Source organism: Camellia sinensis, chromosome 8, assembly GCF_055761805.1.
Source record: "Camellia sinensis isolate YWXY chromosome 8, ASM5576180v1, whole genome shotgun sequence".
Taxonomy (NCBI): Eukaryota; Viridiplantae; Streptophyta; class Magnoliopsida; order Ericales; family Theaceae; genus Camellia; species Camellia sinensis.
Window position 1 is genome coordinate 58,686,352 of NC_138968.1, and position 24,081 is coordinate 58,710,432.

At 38.1% G+C, this 24,081-nt stretch overlaps 1 protein-coding gene across 6 annotated transcripts; it reads right to left on the reverse strand.

The window, feature by feature from the left end:
• Positions 1 to 1,804: 1,804 nt before the first annotated feature.
• On the reverse strand, positions 1,805 to 4,564 carry LOC145796544 (dihydroxy-acid dehydratase, chloroplastic-like). 6 transcript variants are annotated; one of them, XM_082881769.1, is made up of 7 exons: positions 4,398 to 4,564; positions 4,235 to 4,287; positions 3,977 to 4,100; positions 3,762 to 3,832; positions 2,498 to 2,638; positions 2,230 to 2,363; positions 1,805 to 1,920 (listed from the first exon to the last, which is right to left on the reverse strand). In XM_082881769.1, the coding sequence occupies exons 1-5, from the start codon at positions 4,402 to 4,404 to the stop codon at positions 2,624 to 2,626; spliced, it is 270 nt and encodes an 89-aa protein (XP_082737895.1). In that variant the 5' UTR covers positions 4,405 to 4,564; the 3' UTR covers positions 1,805 to 1,920; positions 2,230 to 2,363; positions 2,498 to 2,623. The 6 variants fall into 6 exon arrangements, with proteins under 6 accessions (XP_082737895.1, XP_082737897.1, XP_082737896.1 ...); XM_082881771.1 differs by having other exon boundaries at positions 1,828 to 1,920; positions 2,267 to 2,363; XM_082881770.1 differs by having other exon boundaries at positions 1,834 to 2,021; positions 2,267 to 2,363.
• Positions 4,565 to 24,081: the final 19,517 nt, after the last annotated feature.

Below are 24,081 nucleotides of genomic sequence, written 5' to 3' on the forward strand. Positions count from 1 at the left end.
ATTTGGTTACTACCTCCATAACTTTGACCCTATAAAAGTCTAAAACCATCACGTCATTTATTCCATTGTACCTTTTATTCAAGTTCCATTTGAATCCTTGTGTTAATTGATGCTATTGTTATAGCTACATAGTATTATTTTATCCTATCACTTTATATTCCTTTATCTCTATTGCATGTGCACTAAGCTTGGGCTTAAAGTCAGAGCGAAAAAGTCATGAGTGTAGCATTACCATCATGTAGATTGATCTGCGTAGATTTCTTGTTTAAGTCATGTGCTTTAAAAATCGTTCACCTGTAACCTAAAAGTCATTGAGATGTCAAACTTTAACATAATTCTAAAAGTAAATAAATAAACTAGTTGTCAGTTCATCGAGTAATTATGAATTGGTATCATAAGGCAGTGACATCATACTTGTGAAGCCCCTAAAAAATATATTCGCTGTAAAAATCTTAATGTTTGAATTATTTTTTTAAAGTTCCTCAGTTTCTTGAATTATTTTGAATCTTGTCGGTTAGCATTTTTTTTTTTATCGAAACAGGAATATCCTAGCTGAATTAGGTTCCTTAGCCTAATTTAATTTAATTCTATATAAGTAAGGTTCTAATACATGAGTTTAAATTCCAAGCCCTCACTCTTTATTTAAATTCAAGAATTACCCAAAAAACTAGTACATGTGTCTTATATTATAGGTACCATCAATCAAATTGAGATATATATATATACTAGCGTATGCCCGTGCCTAAAGACACGGTGTAAATAATATTAAGATTAAAATGCAGTTCTAAAAATATATTTAACAGACTATACTTTACGACAATTGTTTAAAGCCCTTTAGCGACAATTGTTTAAAGCTAAATTCAAGTTATTAATTTAGAAAATAAACACATATGTTTCAAGTTGTACGCATATGAATAAGTTGATTGAGTTGATTATATGGTTTTTTATATATTAAATTCAATATCTATCCGAGATAAGAATTAAATTCATCAATCTCAACCACAACCGAGTGATCGAAACCACCTCCATCGTATTCTGCTGATCATGTCGGTTCTTCAAGTAATCCCAACACTATTTAAATTTATTTTTTAATCCCAATACTATTTAAATTTATTATAAATTTAATCCCAACACTATTTAAATTTATTTTTTAATTTGATAAAATTAAATTTAATCCCAACACTATTTAAATTTAATCCCAACACTGTTTAAATTTAAATTTAATTCCAACACTATTTAAATTTAATTTTTATCCCAACACTATTTAAATTTAATTTTAATCCCAATACTATTTAAATTTAAATTTATTCCCAACACTATTTAAATTTAATCCCAACACTATTTAAATTTAAATTTAATCCCAATACTATTTAAATTTAATCCCAACACTATTTAAATTTAAATTTAATCCCAACACTATTTAAATTTATTTTTTAATCCAAACACTATTTAAATTTATTCCCAACACTACTTAAATTTAAATTTATTCCCAACACTATTTAAAGATAAAATCGACATGAGATCTGGGAAAAATGTATATATTTTCTTCTTTGCTATATATTTTTCTGGGATAGTATATGACCCCAATATGTGACATAGAACAAATAATTTTCCTAGCCGTTTAGTTGTGTTTTTGTTTTTAGTTTTTTTGAAAAGCAAAGGCAATGAAAAATTCTAAAAATGGCCATTATTTTAATATTTATGATTATATCTACATATGAATCCTCGAATGTTTTCATTTTCTGTCATATGTTTTTCATTTTTGGAAAAACACCCAGAAATGTGAGATTACTCAACCAAAGAAAATATTCAAGTAATGATAACTTACCTGTATGGCAGAATTAGATTCTGGATTTGTCAAATCATCGAAAGCCTTCTGAGTGTCATTCTCATTTCTACAAAGGGCTTCTGCAGCGAGATCTTTTGCAAACCAGCAAAATTCAATTCATGTCAGCTTGATTATTAATACATGTACATTTCCAAGGAAGATAAAGAACAAAGGGTGCTGAAGCAAGGAAGAGCTACATCAAAAAAATTGATGACCATCAACATCTTATTGCAGGAAAATTTATGAAGAAAGCAGCTCAGGCTAACACCCTACGTTACCCCTCCTCTGGGCCATCATTTGGAGTAGTTCTTGAATTTGGTATATAAAACCCAAGCTAAAAATGGAAGGCCATAAATTAAATTGAGTATTTATCCACGCACAATTATATCACAAAAACCTACTCTTTTTGTTTTGGCATGTAGTCCACCAGATACTAACCTCTCCCATGGGAAGCACTTCCAATGCATCTTTATACCTTTCCATTCTAATCAACTGTGTAGCATTTGCATGAAGCATTAAACCCATCATCACAGACCTGTCAAATTACCATCAAAATTTGTTTCCGTTAGAAAGAAATGTGGTTTAAAGACTTTAGAAAGAGAACTGATCACGTACCTACAAAAGTATTTCAGTAATAAAACATATAAAAGATTCATTTATATACCATACCGCTGATCAGTCTCAGATCCCAATTGTACTGTTTCTCCACTCTGATTTTCCAGTTCTATGTTGTAGTCTTCAATTGGAATATCACATACAATAATTTCTCCACCAACACACCAGATGAGATGCTTTTTAATAAGCAGCAATCTAGGCACACAACAGCAAGCACACAGCAGTAGCACACGGCATCAACATCACCAAAATTTAAAACCAATTAATTTGGCAAATTTATTCAAAATTAATTACTATACTATAACTGAGTAACTGAAATGAGCATATGATCCACCATCCATTTCTTGAGTACACATAACACCAAATCATGTTCTCACTCTAAACACCACAACAATCCACATTCCATGAAATTGATTCAAGTCCTACAGTTAACAATAACTTAATTGTTCTTCAATTTCAGCCAAGTGTGCCACTGACTATGAGTTTGTCTTATTTTGCCGCCACCAAAAAAAAAAAAAAAAAAAAACTATGAAAAGAAAAACGACAAAAAAGAAAACAGAGATAAGGATATCCAATCAAAACATTCACCCAATCAAAACCTTCTTCATGGGAGTTAAGGAACAACTTCTCCAATGTATTAGCAGTAAGCTCTGCTTTTATTCTTTTAAAGGGAATTTAACAGACTTGTATCCTAATTAGTTTTATGAAAGAATTGAACATGGGCCATAAGGGTTTAGCACTTTCATACCTACAATACCTGTTATATTTAAAGAAAGAATTGAATTAACCAACCAGATCAATAATATTATAGCTCAGAGGTAAATTTGCCACAGGTAAATGTATCAGAGGGAAAATAATAATAATAACGATGAATGATATTCCAAGATGTGAATTGGCTAGTTATTAAATTATTTTTTTTATACGCGAATGAGCACCAGAATTCACGTATTTTCGGATTTTTTTTTTTTTGGAAAAAGGAAACAAATCTTTTAAAATTCTTTCACTCGGGTGATTACCCAAATCTGGGTACTTCTTTTGGGAGGCCTTGGGTCAGCTGGTTTATTGGATGTGTGGGTAGTCTTATTTATTAATAGGTGGCCAGTGATCTATTTTTCTTCTCATAAAGTATTTAAAATGAATGGCAGTCCCTGAATGTCATCTATTTTTCTTCTCATAAAGTATTTAAAACAAATCTCATAAAGTATTTTTCTTCTCAAATTCATATTTAAAATCCTTCAATTATCCAAATTCAAAAGTCATTCATATTTCAAATTCTTATTTCAAACTTTGGAGGTCTTCATAGATATGGTCAACAGACCTTAAAACTCATAGGATCTTCACAGATAGCTGCAAGCATAGCTTCTTCTCCTTCAAAGACAAAAGCAGGACCTGGCAGATAATTTTTGCAATCATCTCTTCAATACAACAGGTAATATTGAAATGATAATTCCCCGAGTTGAGTAACAACCAGTGTAAATCATGAGAAACAAACTGAAAAAAGAAAAAAAAGAAAAGCAGAACAGAGAACAGCACCAGAAAAATACAGCCCTTCTTTCCCGGTAATCTTCGCGACAGAACCTTCTGGTGCAAAATTTCCATATAATATTTGGATATGGCCCGTTTCCTTGATGGGGTTTGTCAATGGTCTTATTACTTGCTGGAAGAGATACAAAAGGATAACATATTTTTTATTCTCAACTGACATGTAAACCATAACAAATAAAAATGAACAGAAATATTACAGTAATGTAAATATGAAATTTTCAAAAAATAAAAATGAAGCCGTCTTACCTGGCCTTCAGACAGAGAAGGGAATAGTTTAGCATTCTCAGACAGTGTCTTCCCTGTGACCGAAAGAAAAATAAATGTTCTCTATGTAAAGATCAAAATAGGATAACTAAACCGCAATCTGCAATAAAAGAAAATGCCACCAAGAAATACAGAATATTTATACCAGTCATACAATCCCCGTCTAAAAACCCAAGCTCTAAAAGATAGCGAATGATTGCAGGTGTTCCTCCAATCTATATCAACATAGGTTTATCAAATCTAGAATATATTTTCCAGCTAGACGACACTCATCCAACTTCAATGGATCTTCAGCAGGTGTTGAAGAGCTTTTTGGAACCAAAGAGAGTAAAGAAAACAATTAGCCAAGAAAGATGTGCAATAACTGCAATCTAAGTGAATAATGCAATAACATTGCTCTATCTATAAGGGAGAGACATTCCCATTGCCTCAATAGCAGAAGCCATGGTATTCGCCATGTACATTCTTCATCTGTTCATCATTTACAGAACCACTCACATATTCCCCACAAACCTACAAAAATGATCAAAAGAGAGAAATAAATAAGGTAGCATCTGGGAAATCAGTGAATCTACCATAGTGAAACACGTTTTTAGCAAAAAAAGTCTAAAATGATACACAGCCTTATCTGAAGATTAGGAATAAAAGGAATAAATGTCGAAAATTTATTCCAGTCTAAAATGATACACAGTCTAAAATGCTCCAGCCTAAAAGGAATAAATGTTTTAGAAGAAACCATAACTCCCATTGTCGAAAATTTGAAACATCAAATCAAAAAAAAAAAAAAAAACAATCAAAATCAGAACCAATCTGGAGCAACACAAAATTAAAAACAATGATGTAACAAAAACAGAGGGTAAGATCGACGAATAGCTGTAATCCAGATACAAAATTAAACAAACCCAGATCACAAAATCATCAAAAAAAACATAGAATCAAAGAACAGAGATAACAGGTTAAAATAAAATTCTAAAGCAAAAACATTAATAAACTTTGCTTGGAGAGAGAGAGAGAGAGAGAGAGAGAGAGCAGACCTCAGAAGACCCAGAAGGCTTGTGGGAATTGGGTTTCCAGAAACCGATTCCACCGAATCGACTCGCTGCCTCCTTCACAGACTCGAAAGGCGCTGACGTGTCGATTTCAGCCCTCATCTTCATCTTCTTCCCCGAACCCAGTTCAGCTTCGCTCTGTCTGAGTCCAATTTCGACACTTTTTGCTTCACCCTCAAGTGAATCTGTCTCTAGTGTTTCCGAAACAAATTGGGTAAAGCAATCTGAGTCCTTAGCAGCCATTGAAACCTCAATCCAAAACCTAAAACTTGTGGATAATGAACAATGATTATCCCAAACAGAGAGGGAGAGGGAGAGAGAGATAGAAAGGGAAGGTGGGGAGGCAGACGTGGGTAGGTGGGAAAGACAATAATGCTTAGGGAGAGAGAAGTCTTGGACGGGGAGATGTATTGATCTCAACCGTTAATATATTCTTAGAATTGATTTCAGCCATTAGATCAAAATGTATCTCATATACATTTTGATACATTTTTCAAAAACCTTTGTGCCTTATTATATATATATATATATATATGCATTGGGAGATGTGTCCCTAGTACCTAAATTGAATAAAAAGATAGCCCCATCACCCTTCCCAATGGCCGGCCACCCTAGGAATATGTAAGGAGCCTATTTTCAAGAATTGTAATCATGGTATTCTAGAAACCCTAACAACTAGTACCCCTAAACCTAGGGTTTTGTTTCCAATGCTAGTTTCATTTCAACTAGGGACCAACTAGATATTGCCTAATCCTATGATTAAGCTCCCTAATCACTCCTATTCTAGTAGACTCCAAGTAAATCCTAACTTTTCCATCCAATTCCAACTAGTGCGCCTTTATGTCTTTTTACACCAAAATTTGCCTATAAATACCACCACCTCCTAGCATGGCAAACACAAACGACACACTCACACACACATTCGGCCTAGAGGAGTGGAAGGAGAGCAAGAGAGAAGTCTTGAGAGGGAGAGGAAGGAAGAGGAGAGCCATCTTGTTCAACGCTTAGCAAGTAAGCCACAACACAACCTTCTCTTTCATTTTCCTTTTTCAAATACATGTTCTTAAGGGTTCTAAATAATGTTTTAAGATGTGTTATTGATGAGTTACTTGCGTTAAAAATGATAAGAGTTGAGCCTTGATTCTACCTCTCTTGTATTTTCCCTCATTTCGGTACAAAACTATCTTTTTCATACCGATCTCTCAAACTTTCCAAAGGCACACCTTCAAACAAATTTTCTGAGTTTAATATATGTTAGTTATCATGTTTTCATCAAAAAAGAAACAAAATTTTTCCCTTAGTGGATCCCTTTTCTCACAAATCTTCTTGTTTTGGGTATTGTGCCTTAAAATCTGTTTTCATAGCCAACTTTCAAAAATTCTAGAAAAATGTAGAACATTTTTCTGGACCTATATTTTATTTCAAAATCTTCCTTAAGGAGTTAGCTTTCAACTAAAATTGGTTTCATTGAAAAACAGTGATCGGTTTGCAAGAAAATCAAATTTTCGTAACGGTCGACGAATCTGTACAGCGTTGGAGTGTTTTCTAAATAACTTAAAATCTAGAAAAGCTATCCCATTTCTGAAATATGTTCTGAAAACTAGATTAAATTCTCTACGAACCATAGGAAGGCCGAGTCCAGTGAAAAAATCTAAAATTGCCCTTTTCATTCTAATCCTCGTGTGATATCAAATCTGGAAATTCTGTCATGCATGGGTGTTTTATGCTCTTGTATTCATGAAAATATTTATTAGCTTATGAACATACCTTGGCATGATAGTGTACGTGATATGGTTATGTTCTTTATCTCCTTCATCTTAATGATGCATGCTTATGTGGATATTATTATCTTGTTAAGTCGGTCTAACCTTGAATTAAAACATTTAACTCAACGGAAAACTTAATTGGGATGGTATTGGGTTTTTCGATCACTTAAGTAATGAAAAGATGATAATGTGTGATGTATGGATTGTTGGGATACGTTCCCTATTTGGAAGTTGAAGTCTTGTGCAAGTGGTTTTCGGAACCCTTGAACGGAGCGGTTGTATTCGGACCCTAGGTGGTTTGGTGTGAGGAGGGATTTGGGCAAGGCCCATTATTACCGTCTCTTTTGAGGCCCTGCGGTTGGCACTACGCGGTACATAACTGTTGGTAGGCATCTGAGGTTAGTTCTGCAACAAAGCAGCAAAAGAGGGGGTATACCGAATAATCTGCGTCCGATTCTTGTGGTTGGGAAGACGAAATCTCTTTGGGGGATTTCTAGTTTACTAACATCTAACTTGTAACCCTTTATTTATTTAGTTGAGTATCATGCTTTACTATTTGATGTTATATTTGTGATTGTGTATTGGACTAGAGAAAAAGGGACGGGGTGTGTGTGTGTTTACTGGGCATTCAAAACTCACGGCGTATCATGCCAGGTGCCGAAGAGGAGTTTATAGCTGGAGACGACGAGCCTGAAACCTTCAAAGACTTTTGATTATCTTAGGAAAGTTAGAAATTCCTTTTGATACTTTGTAAGACTCATGTGAAGATTAAATTTTCTTTTGGGATGTAATGTAATGGAACAAGCTTTTGAAATTTAGAGTATTCGTGGTTGTTATGTACTTATGATCTATATATTTGTATACACCTTATCGTTGCTTATGAGACCTTGTGTCAATACTTGGTAAGATCTGTCAAAAGGGTAGTGCGCTGCCTAAGAAAGCCGGACTTAGAAGGGAGGCCAATTTGGCTCCTCCGACGATCTGGGATCTTACTTGGTTATTGACCATAGGACTCATTAGTGACTCTCCCTTGACTGCAACCAATAGTGTAGAATCGGGGCGTCACAATACTCATCTAATGGTATGCGTTTCCAATTTAAGGGGGATAGACAAGATTATTTATTCTCGACATGTCATAAATAAGAGAGGAATGAGCAACTAGCTAGATGGTTGGTCAATTCAATTTAATATGATGAAGATCGAAAGGATTTGGGACTTCCTCTCGTGATGTGCAAATATGCAGATGTTTTTCTTGACAAACTATTGGAATTACTTTCAAAACATGAGTTTGATTTTTCAATTGAACTGAAACCTAGGATGTCACCAATATCCATGGCACCACATTGTATGGCGCTAGCAAAACTTTGAGAATTGAAGGCGCAATTGCAAGAATTATTGGATAAAAAAATAATTAAAAAAAAAACCGCATCCACGATTTGGAGTTAGTGGCTGTAGTCTATGCACTTAAGACCTGGAGACACTATCTTTATGACAAAAAGTTTGAAAATCTTTATCGATCAAAAATAAATAAATAAATAAAATGAAGTATTTGTTCACGTAAAGGGATTTGAACATGAGGCAGAGACATTGGATGGAATATCTTGAAGATTATCAATTCACAAGATGACACACTAAGTCGAAAGACGAGAGAAATCATCGCCATAATAGCAATTAAAGAATGGGAAATGATGAGTAAAATGAATGAGTTTAGGTTACAACTAGGAACTCAAAATGGAAAAGCTAGTTGGTTAGCAATAGTCGCAACACCCTAACTTCTTACCAAAGTGCTAGAAACCCAAAGATTTGATCAAAAGACTGACTTCATTAAGGCACCATTAATGTCAGAAGAACCCTTACCTGATTGGGCTCTCCATTTAGATAGTAGTTTGAGGTATCTAGGTCGAATTTTTGTGCCAAACATTGAACAATTTAGAATAAAAAATGAAAAATAAAAAAAAATTAAAGAGTTTCACCATTCAGTTTTTGTGGTTCATTCGAGAGAGGGGGGAGGGAATAATATGTACCGAGATCTCAAGCAGCAGTGGAGTGGAATGAAGAGGGATGTTGCTCAATTCGTATCTAAGTGCTTAACATGTCAGCAAGTGAAGATAGAACATCAGAAGCTAACAGAGAAGCTCCAGCCTTTGCTAATACCTGAGTAGAAATGGGAATACATAACAATGGATTTTGTAATGGGATTGCCCCGGTCGTCGCAAGGCCATGATGCCATTTGGGTTGTGGTTGATTGATTAACTAAGAAGGCACATTTCCTACCAATAGGACCAATAGAGACACTTGAATCACTAAGTCGATTATTGGAAAAATTGTGTTTTAGTACAGTCTTTCACTCTCAAGTTGACGGCCAATATGAAAGAATAATTTAGATTTTGGAAGACATGATTCGAGCTTGTGTGATGGGTTTTAAGGATAATTGGGAGAAACATTTACCAGTTTTCAAATTAGCTTGCAACAATAGTTTTTAAGCAAGTATGGGTATAGCACCTTACAAAGCATTGTACAGATGACTATGACGATCACCGATCTATTGGATAGAAGTAGGACAAGCTACCCTAAACTGCATAGAATGTGAAATTAATTAGATAAAGAATTGAAATCACCTAGAGTAGGTAAAAAAAAATTATGTGAATCAAAGGAGAAGACAATTGACATTTAAAGTTGGAGATCATGTGTTCCTAAAGATCCAACCTCATCGAGGAATTGTTCATTTCAGAAAGAAGGGAAAGCTATCACCTCGCTTTATTGGACCTTTGAAATTTTGAGTAGAATAGGAGAAGTGGCGTATCGTTTGGCTTTACTATCTCAACTGGTTAGGGTACATAATGTTTTTCACATCTCTATGCTACGGAAATGCAAGTTGCACCCTTCTGACGTCATCAACTAGGAATAAATTAATCTTAATGAAGATGTGATATTCAAGGAAAAACATGTCAAAATTCTATATCGTTGTGAATTTACGAGGTAAACTATACCATTGGTTCAAGTTCTCTAGCAACATCATGGGATAGAACAGTCAACGTATGAACGAGAAGATATGATACACGTGAACTATCCTTAACTTTACAAATCTAATATGTATTAATTTTGAGGACGAAATTTTTTTTTTAAGATGAATAGTTTGTGAGAATCTGTATTTAATTATTCTTAAAAATGCATTATAAGACGTGAATAATAAATTAATTTTATCTAAAGACTATTTAATAAATAAATTAGTGTATAAATTAGATTTTAAACCATTCCAATTTAGTCACTAACAAAATATTATTAAGAATAATAATTTTGTGGGTATTCAATATGTATCGTTTGTAATTATTTTTTGATAAGGATTCAACTTAATAATTATCTTTGCTAAATATCTTAGTTCAAAACCTTAATTAATTGATTTTAAGAAATCTACACAAATACACAATTATATAAATTCATTATCTAATTATATATATATATATATAAAGGTGATGTGGCCGGTGGGGGCTTAGTCACCCCACCACTTGTCTCTTTGCATGGTAGGCTATAATGAAAACCGGTAGATTTTGGAAGATTTGTGATGATGAGAGAGAGCGCGCTTAGGTTGTGAATTGGATATGCTGAGCTTATATATAGGTGATGTTAAAGAGAGAGTGCGCTTAGGTTGTGAATTGGATATGCTGAGCTTGTATATATGTGATGTTAAAGTAGATGATTGGAGATTCTATTTGGTTTGATGGCACTACAAAAATTTCAATTTTTTGCGACGACATTCCTAATGCCGTCTCAAAAAACTTTTAGCGATGGTAAATGACTTTTAGCGATGACAAAAGGGGGGTCAGAACAGAGGGCGTTGCTAAAACGTTTTAGCGACAGCATAACGCCATCGTCTTTTTTTTTTAGATGACAAATGTTGCCTTTTGCGACAACATTTTACTCTCACCTATAATATGTAAAAAACTTGAGATCTTTTATGACGACAACATTATACCGTCGCTAAAAGTTTTATTTGAGACGGCAAAAAAATGCTATCGGGAAATTTTTTTTGTTGCGACGGCATGACCTTTGTTGTCAATTTCTTTTGCAACGACATTGCCTATGTCGCAATTTTTTTTTTCATTTTAGTTCTAATGTTTTTTGCGCCGGTGTGGTGCTGTCGCCAAAAAAAAAAAAGCTGTATTAAATGAAAAAAATTGAAAAAGAAACCAATAATTGCATAAAAATATAAAAATTACTGTATCAAAATAACAATTTCTCCATAATAAAAATATTTTTGCATTCATGACTACATATCAGCAAAATTACCCCACTACATAATGTTCCATAATACATATATAATGTTTAAATACATAATGTTGTTCACAATTCAAAATAACATAAATAAATAAAAAAAGTTTTCCCCATCATTCTCCATGGATAACAACAACAAAAGTTAGTCACATTCTTCATGGACATGCATTTGTGGCTCGCCTTTTTCCGCACCCCCGCCTTTCGGAAAGGGTTTGAAAAGAAGGCCTCACAGTTCGGACTCTACCTGTGGCTCTGAATCTAATCTCACAAAGTGCAATGTGAAACTGATAATCACCAAAGAGTCCAAATCTGGAAAACCTTTTTGAAAAATCGATTTTCAATCAAATAATGCCAAATTGGACTACTTTGCCAGATACAAAGTTCCCACCTAAATATTTTGTTTTTGGGGAAATTTAGGAAACCCTGACTCGTGCCAAAAGCCACGTGTCCGTCATCACCAAAGTTGCCTCGACTCAGGGACTTAGATACGAGAGGGAAAGGTCCTAAAATGAGCACCCCCGCTCGTCCGATCAAAGATCAGCCTCTACTAGTCATGATATGATGTTTTATAAACATTATGCGTTCTTATTCCGGTTATTAGCTGCCTTTACTATGTGATGCGCACAAGCAAGTATAGACTAAAATTACAAGAATTGGAACAACTCAATTCATGTTTGTTTGCGAAAATGGTTTGGATTTTCCACCCTCAAGTGGGCTTAAAGATGCGGATTTGCCACCAAACATAGTGGGCTTAGAACATGATTTTTCCACAACAAAGTGGGCTTTAAAACTCACATTTGTTGAATTGTTCCAATTCAAACAACAAGCATTCATCCACAGGCATTCATGCAATTTAGTAATTAAGCACATAGCCTCACAGTAAGCATGCGAATCATGGCAATATGACAATCATACTCCTGCAAGTATGCTAAGACATAAAGATTTACCGAGTATGCTAGAAAAATGCATGATCCTAACTATGTTAAGATACCTAATGCAAATAGGCTTGGCTACTAATATGACATATGGATCAATTTGAACAACGTGCGATTAAACACGTATTCAAAGAAGTGTATTGAAATTTCAATGCAGTTTGAATGATGCGCCGAGCCTCGGTGCATGTAAGACAAATGAATGGATGCAAACATGCAAGCATAAGGTATGCTAATTGAAAATTTCCCTAATCTAACCATCAAAAGCGATTAAATAAAAGGGAGAAAGACGCGGGGTTGGAAGACATGCACACACACACACGCATGCACACTTATTACAACATTATGACCTCGCAAAGGAGGGTCCGAATGAATAAGAGCTAAGCTAATCTAAGCTAAGCTAATTAAATTAATCTAATTTAAACAAATTAGACTAATTATTACAAAACAAAATAAAGAAATAGCTAAGCTAAGCTACTTAATTATTACAACAATCAATGCAAATTAACTAAGTAATTAACATATTAAACTATGCTGCTACTACTCTGCTTCGAGAAGTAGAAGATGCTTGCACGTGGTTCTCGCCCCGAAAAGGCCTCCGTTTTGCTCTTAAGAGGCTCTGTTTGCAGGGTTGAACACACAACAAAACCCTTCTGCTCCACCTTACCAATTCTTTGCTGAGGATTACACCAATGACTTGCCGGCCATAGGAGGTTGCTGCCAGCCCCCTGTCGGCCAAAACGGTGTGCTGTGGGCCAAAAATGAGGCACTGCCGGCCACTGATGCTCTGAGTCATCACACTACAGCAGAGCACAAACAGAGCAAAATGAAGGTTTTTCTAGAGGTTTATTTGTACTGTGCCCCTCTTTATCATCTCAAAACCTCAAAGGAGTGGCACACTTGGATCCAAAACCACCAACCAAACATTTTAAATGCATGATGGCCAAGGAACCAAGGAGTACAATTTCATTGTATGCAAAAAAAAAAAAAAAAAAAAAAAAAAAAAAAAAAGAGGGACTCAAGGCCATCACTTTATCATGTGTGATCAAAGGCAATGGAGACCAAGGAGATTGGCTCATGTCATCACTTTGAGTATGAAATGTTCCAATTTTCCTTGTGTTCAATATAACGTCCGATTGAACACATGCAATGCAACACAACACATTATGCTTATCTTGCTCAAGTTTTACTTATCGCTTTTGTTTATTTATTTTAGTTAACGATCCATTCTTTAACCAGTTAATTCCAAGGTGAGTGTCCTCTAATGAGAGAAGTGTCAACCAAGGGATGACTTAAGGCAAGAGGGAGGTCATGCCTTTGTTTAGTAGAATCCCCAAAAGATGATTAAAACCATTAAGCACAAATCTCAATCTCAAGCTTAAACACAACTCGAAGGTTAGCCAACCCTCAAAGAAAATGAAAGAGTGATGAAACGAGGGAGGTTGCAGAGATTGTATGTGCTAAAATTAGGATGCAAAAAGCACTAAAACATGCTTTCAACTCACAAGAATGATGATCAAAGCATTAAAACATCAAACTAATGAAGGAAATTGCACTACAACCATGCAAGGCAAAGCTCAAGGGACTTAACCAGCTGTAGACACCCCATTTTTGACCAACCTTAAGACTCAGATGTCATCGATTGAGCGCTCGGTGATAGTGCATGTTGTGCTCGTTTTGAGTTTATGGAGTTTTTGGTTAAGTGCCTTGCCTCCGGGCCTCTGAACTCTTTGTGTTTTGGATTGGTTTGTGGACTAAACCTTGTTGACTTTGCCTGGAGGGAGAGAGAGGTCCGCAGACCACTTTTCCCTCTGGTAGGCCAGTTTCTAGTTTTCAGAACATTTGACCGAGTGCCTTGTCATACTTCCCTTTTGGTTTGGTTTTGAACAAAACCTTGTTTTCCCTTGCCTAGGGGGACACTAAGGTCTTGGAGACCACTTTTTGTGGTTCGTAGACCACTTGTTGTGGTCATAGACTACTTTTCTCTCTTGGAGACTAGTTTCCAATTTCCGGAGTCTTCGGTCGCGCGCCTTGTGTCAGGACCGCTTAATGTTCTCCTCTTGGCTTGGTTTTCGAACCATGCCTTGTTGCCTTGGTCTAAAGGGACATTGAGGTCTTGGAGACCACTTCTTGTGGTCATAGACCATTTTTCTCGTAGACCACTTTTGGTGCCCGTAGACTAGTTTTGAAGGCCTCCGGCTGGGCACCTTGTCCCTCGGACTTTCGTCTTTAATCTTTTTTGGTTTTTTTTGCCACAAACCTTGTTTTTCTTGCTTGGAGGGTGGAATAAGGGTGGGAGACCAGTTTCTCTCCCTAAAAACCACTTTTCTTCCCCGCCAGCCAGTTTTCTTCCCTGTAGACCACTTTTGGTGGTCTACAAGTGGTTTGGAGCTGGAAAAAGTGGTCTCCCACCATGCCACCACCTTCCTTTCCTGGTATAGACCACCTTCCCCGCCTGGGAGACCACTTCCTTGCTGGGAGACCAGTTCTTCCCCTTGGAGACCACTTTTCCTACTTGCCAGCCAGTTTTCTGGTCGGCCAACTGGTTTTCTTGGTCTTTGAACCACCAATAGTGGTCTCCCACCATGCCATTAGCTTGCTTTCATGTTGTAGACCACCTTTCCACCATGGAAGACCACTTTTCTTTCTGGGAGACCACTTTTTATCCTAGCCGACCTGAAAAAGTAGTTGGCCAACCAGTAAAAGTAGCTGGCCGACCGCTTCAACTGGTCAGCAGCTTTCCAACACCTTTTTGAAGATCTTTTCTTGCCAGCTGTGCCAGCTGGAAGGCACAAAAAGCATCCTCTATACACGTGTATAGAGGGATTGCGTAGAGCTCTTAGTGTGTTCAACAAGCTTGAACTTTGTTTTGCTGTATAAGGGAGCCTCCTCCCTCATGCCTTAGGTTCAGATTTTGGTGCTTGAGCTATACATATCATTCTATCTCTATAATTCTCCATCTCTTTCATTTTTGTGCTTTAAAGTGTAGTTCCTTCACACTTTTTCAAACAAACACATAGTGAAACACCAACCTTTTGTTGCTGAGGCATCTTGAGGTTGTTTCTGGAGTTTTTGGACTGGTTTGAGCTCAAAGAGGTTGCTGGAGTTGCAGCCTTGAAGTGGTTCTACAAGGGTGAGCTTTTAACCCTTAAAACCCTTGTTTTGGCTTAAGCTTTTGAACCTACTTCCATGCTATTTTGGCTTGACTTTAAACTGAAAAAAGTTCTAATTTTTAAGGCTTAACATGTTTGTTTAAGGTCCCTTTTGTGTTGGGGGTGGTCTATCCCTCTTGTGCCTTGTGAGGTCTTGTTTTGAACCTTCCTTTTAAGCTATTGGGATCACCTTGTTTTGGCCTTCTCACCACTGAAACTTAGAGGAATTTCAGTGGTGGAAATGGTGTTTTGAGGTCCCAAATCCCCTCTCCTTGTGTCTTGTGTGCTTGCTTCATTTGCCTTATGTTTGAGCATGTTTGTTAAGCTTATGTTGGCTCCATCTTAGCATGTATTTCGGGTTATTTTGATTGGCATACCACTATTTTAGTTTGGTTTTGTCACCTCATGCATGCTTAATACACTTATAGTGTAAATTTTGCAAGCTAGCTTTGTATGCTTCATGAAGTAGCATGTCTTTCTAGCTTGTATTGAGTCCATCTCAGCATGTTCTTGGTGTTGTTTTTCCATGATATACCTCTGCTAAGATTTGGTTTGATAGCCCCATGCATGCTCCATGCACTTGTAGTACAATCCCACAAACTAGCCTAACATGCATCATGTGTTTAGACCATCATTCTGGCATGTTTTGGCTAACTCTAAGAAGCTTTTGTCCATGTTTTAGCATGCTCTAGCTCTGATTTGTGTTGTTTTGGTCATGCATGCATTTCTTTGTATAGCCATGGTTCAATCTTGCTCACTAGCTTTGTGTATTGAATCCATTAGCATGCATTACTTGGACTACTTTCATGATTTGGCATCATTTGAAATATGATTTTAGTACATGTAATGTTGCCATACACTTGCATTTGTCACTCTTTCCATGCTTTGGAGAGTTTGTGTTTTATGCTTTAAGAATGAGTCATTGTGTATGCCTTCATGCCTAAGCTTGCGAGCTATCATCTCAGTGTGTTTTAGGGGTTATTTTGCCATGATATAACTCTGATTTTTGTTCGTTAAGCCACCTCATGCTTGGTCTTGATAAGTGTAGTGTAATCCTCCCTTTTGGCCTTGTATGCATCATGCCTTATGCCCTTCATGCTAGCTTGTTTTGACTTCCTTCCATGCATGTTTTAGACTCATTTTGACATGTTCCCTCGACCATATGCTTCATGTTTTGTATAGCTATAGTGCAAGTGCCTATGCTAGCTTTGAGCTTTGAGCTTTGAGAACCATAGCATTCTTCATTTGCATTGTGCGCATGATTTGGCATCATTTACCATGACATTTCAGAGCATATAGGACTGCCATGTTCCCATTTCTTTCACTCTTTGATTGCCTTAGAGTGTTATGCATTGTTGCCTTGTTTGTGGCCTAGCTTGTATGCTTGCATGCCTAGACTTTTGAGCACCCATCTTAGCATGTTTTGGTTTTTGTTTTGACCTACTTGAGTTCTTTTTGTGGCTGGTTCATGCTTTTGTGCCATGTATTGCATGTCTCTAGAGTAGTCTTCTTTGTTAGCTTTCATGCTTTAGGACCCTAGCATGCCATACTTGTGTTGTTTGAATGATTTGGCATCATTTCATATCTTATTTCAGAGCTTATGGTGTTGCTACACTTCCACATTTGTCACTCCTTGAGCACTCTTGAGAGTTGTGCTCTTATGCTTTATTGATGGATAGTGAATGTGTATGCTTGTCTTGCATTTCATGCCTTCCTTTTCTAGCATTATGGCCATTGATTTGGGCATGACTGAGGTCTTTCCATTTTTGGTTTAAGTTCATTGAGCATGTTTGTTTTCATGTTATTTGCATGCCTATGTTGCTTTGCATTGAGTATGCATGACATTAGCATTGATAGGTTGCTTATGTTGCATTGCATTGCATTGTGTATGCATGCCATTAGTATCGATAGGTTGCTTATGTTGCTTTGCATTGAGTATGCATGCCATTAGCATTGATAGCATGCTCATGTTACATTGCATTGTGTATGCCATGTTGTTGATTGCATTGTGTATGCCATGTTACATTGCATTGTGTTATGCATGTTGTTGCTTGCATTGTGTTTGGATTGGGTGTTAGTCCAAACACGAGAAACAAGGGACGTTTCATACTTGAAGTGATGAAACGTGCCTCAATTCTCGGTCGCCGACCCTCTTGATCAAGCATGATAGAGGTCAAGGCATTTATGTGTTTATGTGTGCATTCATTTCACATTGAATTGTGCAATTTGGCTTGTCGGGCATCATGCATCGAGATGCGTGATTAGTAGCCTGAGGGTCGAGAACCGCACTCCCTTGAGCTTATGAAATGATAGGGAGGGTGGTTGTGCACACATACATTACAAATACATTGCCATGCCCTTTCTTGTTCTCTATTGCAGCAAAGTGGAGAAGTGCAGTAACAACTGGTCGGCCGACTAGAAAAACTAGCTGGCCGACCACTTTTTCTGGTCTGCAGCAAAGAAAAATGGTCAGCAGGTGGTTGGCAACATCAACAACTGGTCGGCCATGTTCCTACAGGTTTCCATGGCGGAGTTAAAGCTTTGTAGAGCTTGGTGCAAGGTTCTGACAACAGTTGCAAACAGAGGCAAATCGGGGCATCGCGGTGGATTTTCAAACGAGGCGACCGGGCATGCATGCACTCCTCTTCTTGAGGACCTCTCCTTAGCTTCTTTTCCTTAGCTAGTTTATGCTTTGGTTCTGTACTTAAGTAGTTAATGCATTTAGCTGCTTATTTGTGTTTTAATAACTAGTTAGTTAACTTGTTAGTTAATTAGCTTCGTTTTGTACTTAATTAGTTAGCTTGTTAGTTAATTAGTTTTGTGATGTAATAATTAGTTTAATTAGCTTAGATTAGCTAGTTAGCTTATTATTCGGATCCTCCGTCGAGAGGGCCAACTATTGTAATAAGCGTGTGTGTGTGTGATGCATGTCTTCCAAGCCCCATTTATTTGTCCATTTTACTTAACCGCTTACTATGGTTAGTTTTAGGACATATTTCAATTAGCATACCTTATGCTTGCATGTGTGCATCCATTCATCTGTCTTGCATGCACCGGGCTCGGCGCATCATACTAAACTGCATTGTACTTCAATGCATTTACTTGAATACGTGTTCAACAACATGTTATCAAGTTGCATTTCATATGCCATCTTAGAATAGCCGAGCTTATCATAGCTGCATTTTGCATGTGTTGCATTAGCCATCTTAACATGAACTAGGATCATGCATGATTTCTAACTAGTTCTTTGTTTTGGCTCGGAGTACACGGTTAGTGTTTATGCTTTAGCATACTGGATGTGTGTAAGTGTTGCCATGTTTAGCATGCTTGCCATGGGGCTAACTGCTTGAGTATTTAATTGCATGAATGCCTGTGGATGAAGGTTGGAGTGCTTGAATTGGAACAATTCATCGAAATGCGAGTTTTAAGCCCACGTGAGGGTGGCAAAATCTATGACTTAGCCTACTTGCAAGTAGCAAACTTCAAATCATTTTCACAAACGGACATGCAATGTTTTGTTCCAACTTAGGCGATCTGGTCTATACTTGTATGTTGTGCGCATCACGTAGTAAGGTTAGATTAATAACTGGAATAAGAACACATGTGTTTTCAAAAACAAAATATCATGTTAGTAAAGGCCGATCTTTGATCGGGCGAGTGGGGGTGCTCATTGCATGACCTTCCCCTCTCGTACCCAAGTTCCCAAGCCGAGGCAACTTTGGTGATGACGGACACGTGGCCTTAGGCACGAGCCAGGGTTTCCTAAATTTTCCAAAATTAAATATTTAGGTGGCGACTCTGTATCTAGCAAAGCAGTCCATGTTTGACACTTCTTTATCAAAATCGATTTTCCAAAACGATTTGCCCGATTTGGATTCTTTGGTGATTTATCGATCTCATATTGCACATTGTGAGAATAGATTCAGAATCGTGACACGACTCCGAACTGTAGTAGCTAAGAACAAAGCGATTCGCGCCCTCGCGCACGGAGAGCAGAGTTCTTGGGGCGGTCTACACCAGCCCCAAACAGAGATAAAACAAGTCAAAATAGTAGCAAAAACATGCTGAGATGAAGTCACAAAATGCTAGAAAAACATGGTCACATGTTAAGCTATCTACGCATGTAAACAAGACACAAGAAGGGGAGGCTAACCCCTCAAATTTGAACTTCAAAACAAAGTTTTTGCCACTGAAATAACTCTGATTTTCAGTGGTTAAGAGGGCCAAAAAGTTTGAGTTAAAAGCTTTGAAAGATGGCACAACAACTTAACAATCAAGCAACAAGAAGGGTGGACCACCCCTAACTCCAAATAAACCTCAAACCACCATTTTAAACCATAAAAATACAGATTTTAGAGGTCAAAACCAGCCTTAAAACAGTATGTAAAGATGGCAAAACAAGTATTTAAATAAAGCTCAAAACACAAGTGTTCTACCTCTTGAAGACAAGATGCAATTCAGGCACCAAAGTCAAACCAAATAAGGCCAAAATCCACTTCTAGAGCTCAAGAAGGACCTCAAGAGACCTTAGCTCCAAGGTGAGAGTGTTTGGTTTAGGGTTGATGTGCAAAAGTGTAGAGAAACTAGACTTAAGACACAAAATAATAAGAGAGAGAGAGAGAGGAATTCAAGAAAAAGAGAGAATTTTTTTGTCTTCAAAATTTTCTAACCCCTCCACATGCAAAAGAGGGCTTTTATATATAGAAAATACAAAATCCCCTCATCAAGATCCAGCCTCACACGTGTTGGAAGATGCTTCAATCTATGCAAACAGCTGGCACAAAATATCACAAAATATCTGTTGAAACACTGCTGGTCGGCTGCCCATCAGTGATGGCCGACAAGGGTTCATTGGTAGTCGGCTAGGCGCATCAATGGCTGGCAAGCCAAAAGCCATGGCTGGTAGCCCTCAAAACTGGCCAGCAGGCCATCACCAATCTCAATCTGAAAGGACCTAAGCATGGTCCAAAGATGAGGCAAAAATGATGCAGGGTTTGGAAAACTCAAACCTGTGGCGTTCCGCCGCGGACTTCAAGCACTTGGTGAGCAATCAGACTCACCACCGGATGTACCTATAAGATCATCCTAGTCTTAAAAGGCCATCAAAAATGGGGTGTCTATAGTTGCCCCTCTTTGACAGAACTCGAATTCGTGAAATGACGTGAGTGAATGTCAAAGCCCAAAGACAACCTATTTTGACAAGGCCGTAAGACTTGGACAGAAAATCAAGACAGCAATAAAAGGTTGCGCCCACCTGCTGCCAGGGCAAGATGCAAATAACATGCATGATGCGAGAACATAACTTATGATCATGCAATGAAGCTGCATAATGAAACATTTAAATGCAAACGTTATGTAAAGAAATACTACAGTAATCTCATTACATGAAAAGAAGTGAATAAACATGAACCAAACCACCTTTCATGCAGAAAGGATGTAAGAAAATTATGCAAGCTCAACTATGCATCACGCAGGAAAGGAAAAGAATAACACAACCTATCGGGCGCACTCGAGGTGTCAAACAAGATCCTAACGCGTTGCATGCGGAAGGAGAGGAGAGTGGTGTAAACACCGGGCATACCTGAACGTTTCTAACTGAAAGCATCCTAACGTGCAACACGCGAAAGGAGAAAGGGGTAATGAGAACACCGGGACGCATCCAAATGTCCCTAACCGAAGCATCCTAACGCATCACACGCAAGAGGGGAAAGGGAGTGGTGTAAACAACGGAACTCATCCAAATGCTTTTAACCAAAACAAGGAGTGGTGTAAACACCGGAATTCGTCTGAATGCTTCTAACCAAAACAAGGAGTGGCGTAAACACCGGAACTCATCTGAACGCTTCTAACCAAAGCAAAAAGTGGTGTAAACACCGAAACTCGTCCAAATGCTTCTAACCAAAACAAGGAGTCGGATCAAAGGACATGAGTGGTCTCACCTGGAACTCCTCTAAGTGAACCGTACATACAACATCGTGCATGTAAAGAAAGACACTTAACAAGTGTGATATAGTAAGAATGCATGTTCCATGCAAAACAACCGATATATAAATGTGATGGCATATTCTATATGGAATCGAAAACATATTCTATGCAAGAGACAGAGCATTTTCTATGCAAAATTGAAAACAGGAGCATATTCCATACGACACCAAAATGCATATTCTACGCAACTATGCAATAGTACAAAATGTATATTCTATATAAGATTAACAATTGTAGCAAATGCAACGACGAAATGAGTGTTCAATGTAATAACAAAATGCATATTCTATGCAAATGTAGCAAATGCATGTTCTATGAGACATCGGACAATGGACATTCTATGCAATGATGAAAGTATAATCGTTAAACCCAATTTCGAGAACAACTTCCGATTTACCACTCGGAAAAGTTGCAATACGTTTGAAAGGATACACCTTGTCTATATTGATGAGAGACGACCATTGTGCATTGGAAATGCAATTCTGCGATTCCGTAAAGACATTCTGATTCAAACACTGAACAGCCCCTGCACTTCTTGGAAGCCAAGGACACAAAATAGAGCCAGGGATACAGGAGAGACTTTTGGGAACCTGCCGGCCACTAGAGGGAGCCGTCGGCTACCTGCCGGCCACCAGTGTGCCATGCCGGCCATCGATGGCAGTTTTGGGCAAAATCGACTTTTCACATTCGGGCCTTTAAGTACACTACTCCAAATATCATTTCCTCACAAGCCCTTGCTCGAAAATCACCTCCCTCTCTCTCTAGGTGCTCCTTCTCTCTAGATCTCCGCTTTGTACGTGTTTTCCAACACCCTACACAAACTTTATTCGATAAATCCTCCTAGTTCTCTTCACTTTGAACTGATTGGAATTTAATTTCGACGCTTCCTTCCTCATTTTCACCATTCTAGGCTCATTCCCCTCGAGTTTCTCCCGAGTTTTGTGCATTTTTCCTGGGTTTGACTTTCTTTGACTTTTTGCCTTTTAATCCAGCGAGGTACCATCCTCAGACACACATAGTGCCCACTACAGAAGGTATCAGATCCTTTACTGACTTTGCTGAGGACGCACCAGAGGACCTCATGTTGAGAGAGCCAGCATCTCATTTATCGGCCATCGCTGTTGAGGTACAAAAACTATTTTTCTGCATTACTGCCCTTAACTATTTACATTTCTTGCACTGTTTTGATTTGATTCCATCTCATGCATTGCCTTGATTTGATTGCATCTCATACATTACCTTGATCTGATTGCACCTTATGCATTGCCACAGGACGGGTCTCGCGCCTTCAGGGGATATGGCACGACGATCGCTCGAGAGGCGAGCTCCCAGCTAGAGTTCGCGACATCATTGATGAGACATGCTTTGGTCTATTTTGCTCCAACTTGACTCGGGTTATAGTGAGTTGTTCTCTCTTAGGGGCTCTACTGGAGAGGTGGTGGGATACCACCAACTCCTTCTATTTTTCCACCATAGAGGAGATGACGATGACCCCTTACGACTTTCCTATGATCACCGGCTTAGGCGTAGGGGGTGATCCGATCCCTCTCAACCCTGATATGGGGGAGTGAGAGGCAGCATGGGTCGAGCTGCTTGGGCGCATCCACCGACACTCCGGACAAGCATGGTTCAATACAGCTGGTTTGAGGAGCAATTTAGAGGGACTGAGCTTGAGACAGTCGAGAAGATAGAGCAGTATGCCAGAGGTTTCCTCATGTTCCTCTTTGGTACCACCTTGTTTTTGAACAAGTGGAACACCGTAGGTCTGTATTTGTTGAGTGCCTTGGTAGTGCTCCATCGAGTTCAGTTCTATGATTGGGCAGAGCCGGCCTCACCACCTTGTATGGATACATGAGCTCAACTTCCCGCAGGAGTGGGCACCTGATTGGAGGCTACTGGCGGGCTTAGGAGGTACACAGCTTAATTCTATTCGCTTTACACCTATTCAATACATGTATTTTCTACTTTGCATTTTCTATACTTGTTCATGCACTATATGCTTTTTGTTTTGCATTTTCTATATCTATTCATACACTACACGCTTTCTGTTTTGCATTTTCTATATCTATTCATGTACTGTATTGATCGCATATCATCACACTTTCCATGTAGCTATGGGTGTACGCGTACTTCTCGGCTTTTGCTCCAGAGCCTATCGAGGAGGTTCTAGCGACAGTCCCATTTTCTCGGGTATACGACGACCAGCTCCGCCGTAGGACCCGGGAAACCTTTATGTTTTTCTGCCAGTATTTTGACATGGTCGCACGAGGTAACCTGAAACAAAGTCATCATACTTTTCAACGGTTTTAATCCACACATTGACGATTGACAACGGCTAATAATTTGTTTACTTTCTATTTCATATCACATGGCAGCCCTGGGCCATGATACCGTCAGGGGTTCGAGCCCAGTATGATACAACTCGGGTCCGCCATCACATTCTTCTCGAGGGCCCGATTTGTCGCGCCTGGTTCTTTGGCGAGCGTTTCGCGCGCCATAGTTTGGGCCAGCTAGCCCCATTTATACAGATGGCACCTCCAGCATCCATGAGAGTGACACATAGTCTATCTGCCGAGGAGGTGATCCAGTTCATGGTAGGGTTGGAGGCAGAGTATTTCTATATAGAGGGCGATTATGCGACCTTTATCCATACACACCTGATGCCACCTCTAA